At 50.9% G+C, this 2,399-nt stretch overlaps 2 protein-coding genes across 2 annotated transcripts; both read right to left on the bottom strand.

The window, feature by feature from the left end:
- Window positions 1–762: 762 nt before the first annotated feature.
- Window positions 763–1,443, bottom strand: TEOVI_000812800 (translation elongation factor 1-beta, putative; the record flags this gene model as incomplete). The annotated part of the gene is made up of 1 exon (XM_067222029.1): window positions 763–1,443. One exon carries the CDS (start codon window positions 1,441–1,443, stop codon window positions 763–765), a length of 681 nt encoding a protein of 226 aa, XP_067078130.1.
- A 180-nt stretch (window positions 1,444–1,623) lies between these two features.
- On the bottom strand, window positions 1,624–1,935 carry TEOVI_000812900 (Transcription factor Pcc1, putative; the record flags this gene model as incomplete). Its single annotated transcript, XM_067222030.1, has 1 exon — window positions 1,624–1,935. The coding sequence occupies one exon, from the start codon at window positions 1,933–1,935 to the stop codon at window positions 1,624–1,626; it is 312 nt and encodes a 103-aa protein (XP_067078131.1).
- Window positions 1,936–2,399: the final 464 nt, after the last annotated feature.

Genomic DNA, 2,399 nt, shown 5'->3' on the forward strand with positions numbered 1-2,399 from the left:
AGGATGGGCCGAACAAGTCGGAGAACGGTGCTTATTATTTGGCCATCCAGCAACTCCTGGGCTGATTGCCAATCTTTCAGGATTGATTCCACTAGACGCTGAATGGTTTCTCTGTCACGATTAGAAGGGTCTGGCCGAGCTCCGTGGGACCACCGCCCAGATTGTGCCTCAGACGAATTGGTACGTCCCCGTTTCCGCACAATAGTAGACATCCACAGCTCACACCAAAGTCTCTCCTCGAACAGTTAGAGTCCAAGTCTAATGTTAAAAAAATTTCACCCAGGGCTGGGAAAAACAGCAAGTCCCACAGTAGACGGCACAAGAAAACCTTGTTGAATGTACCTCACACCTTTGCCGAACAGAATGGTCAGTGGGAGAAAAGGCTAGCTGAGTACCTGCTGTTGTGGTCCTTTTTGACGCGGCCTCACCTCACCCTCTGAATGGAGCGCCGTGTCACCCTAGTATACCTGACTAACATGCACGCAAGTTTAATAAATAATTCGACAGAGGGAAAGGAGCGGAATATTCCAAACAGCATAACAGTACATGGGGCAGCAGCACGAGGTGGTGTCGAACCTCCACCACCACCCATCTACGACATACACACACATGCACACAGATGCAAACAACTTATCGGATTAGCAGCATTATATAATATGGAGAATAAAACCGAAAAAAAAAAATACCATTTCTCCTATTTTCCTCGTATCCCTTAGACCATTTAACTCTTCATCCTATCCCCCTTGCCTCTGGAATGGGCGACTAGATTTTATTCCAGGCCACAATGTCCATTGACTGTACGGCATCTCCGAAAGACATGATCATCTCCTCCAGGTCATCTCCAGACACCTTATCGTCCTCAATGACAACCAACTGTTGCAGCTTCTTAACTCCGAACGCAATGGGTACCAGTTTGTGGTCACCCCACAGTAGACCGTCTCTCTTAATTGCATGGAGTTCCGTGGCAAGCTTTTGCAAATCCACTGTATCATCCCACGGCTTGATGTCAAACAGGATTGATGACTTTGCAATGATAACCTTCTTTGTGCTCTTGGCTGCGGCATCCTTCTTCTTCTTCGCCTCCAGGGCTGCAAGCTCCTCCTCCGTGGTCTCACCGAAGAGATCGATGTCATCGTCGTCGGCCTCAGCAGCCTTCTTTGCTGGGGTAGCAGCGGGAGCAGCAGCGGGGGCAGCAGCGGGGGCAGCGACAGGAGCGGCAACAGGGGGCGTGATCTTCACGGGGGCACCCCAGGCAGTGCGCTCGGCCTCGGTAAAAGAGGCGATATTCTTCACCCAGCGGAATACATTCGTATTGTCTCCACCGAGCAGATCGTTGAATGCCTTTACATCCTCCTCGGAGGGCTTCACGCCACCCAAAAATAGTTTCCCCTTAAGCTTCTCCTCCAGCTTCCCGCTCTTCACATTGACGTCCTTGATCGACATGTCCTTCCCGCTTCGATTACACACAAATGAGCACTTGTTGTGGCATTTCACAATAGAAAAAAAAGCAAAGGGTATGAAAACGGGAGAATACATATGATCACACATCCGAAAGGCAGAAAGGGGAAAAAAAAGAAGGAAAGGGAAAGGACCTGAACTCCGGGCAGTACTTGTACGTGCGCACTAGACATTGGCAGGTGCATCGACAGGGAAGGCATCCAACGTACGAAGGACAAGCTTTGTTTGCTCCAATAGCGCCGCAACAGCTGCACGCAACGCCCGCTCCTGCGTGGCACATAGCCTAGCAAACACCGTCGATCGCGCACTATCATCAGCCCATAGCTGAACCTCTCTCGATGTGCCAGGGACAGGTGGTTCTACGCGCAATACCTGCAACATGATGGATGCCACCTCAGGGTTCGGAAGGGGGAGCCGCAGCACACACTGCAGCAAATCGTGGTCCCCACCCCCTGCATCGGGATCCATACGCCTCATCAGCTTGCGAGTCACACTGATGACAAACAGGTAACCAACTACACCTTACGTCACCTCCAGCCCAAAGACACAACAGAGAAGGGAGAAGGTTGGCTGCAGGGAACCACTCATGGCCACTTTCGAGGGGAGTGATACGGTGGGTAACAGGAAGAGGCTCACACCAAAAAGTGGGGCAAAAGGCACCAAAAACATGGGGGCAACCGCAGTTCCCCCCTTCGTATAAACCGCAACCTGGGGCAACCAAGGAAAAGACCCTGCAGATCCTCAGCAAGAGCCAAAATACTGAAAGCGGGCGCGGCATTGATAAACTGCATTCGGTAGTGTATGTTTTCTAACCTGTGGCCGCATGGGCCTTTGTGCAGGACTAGAAGTGTGGTCTAGCAATACGAGAAACAAACGTCATTTACCACCTTCATTATTGTTGGGGTACAATAGACGGCACAAGAAAACCTTGTTGAATGTAC

This window comes from Trypanosoma equiperdum (genome assembly GCF_001457755.1).
Source record: "Trypanosoma equiperdum strain OVI genome assembly, contig: ctg_1546, whole genome shotgun sequence".
In the NCBI taxonomy this organism is placed as follows: domain Eukaryota; phylum Euglenozoa; class Kinetoplastea; order Trypanosomatida; family Trypanosomatidae; genus Trypanosoma; species Trypanosoma equiperdum.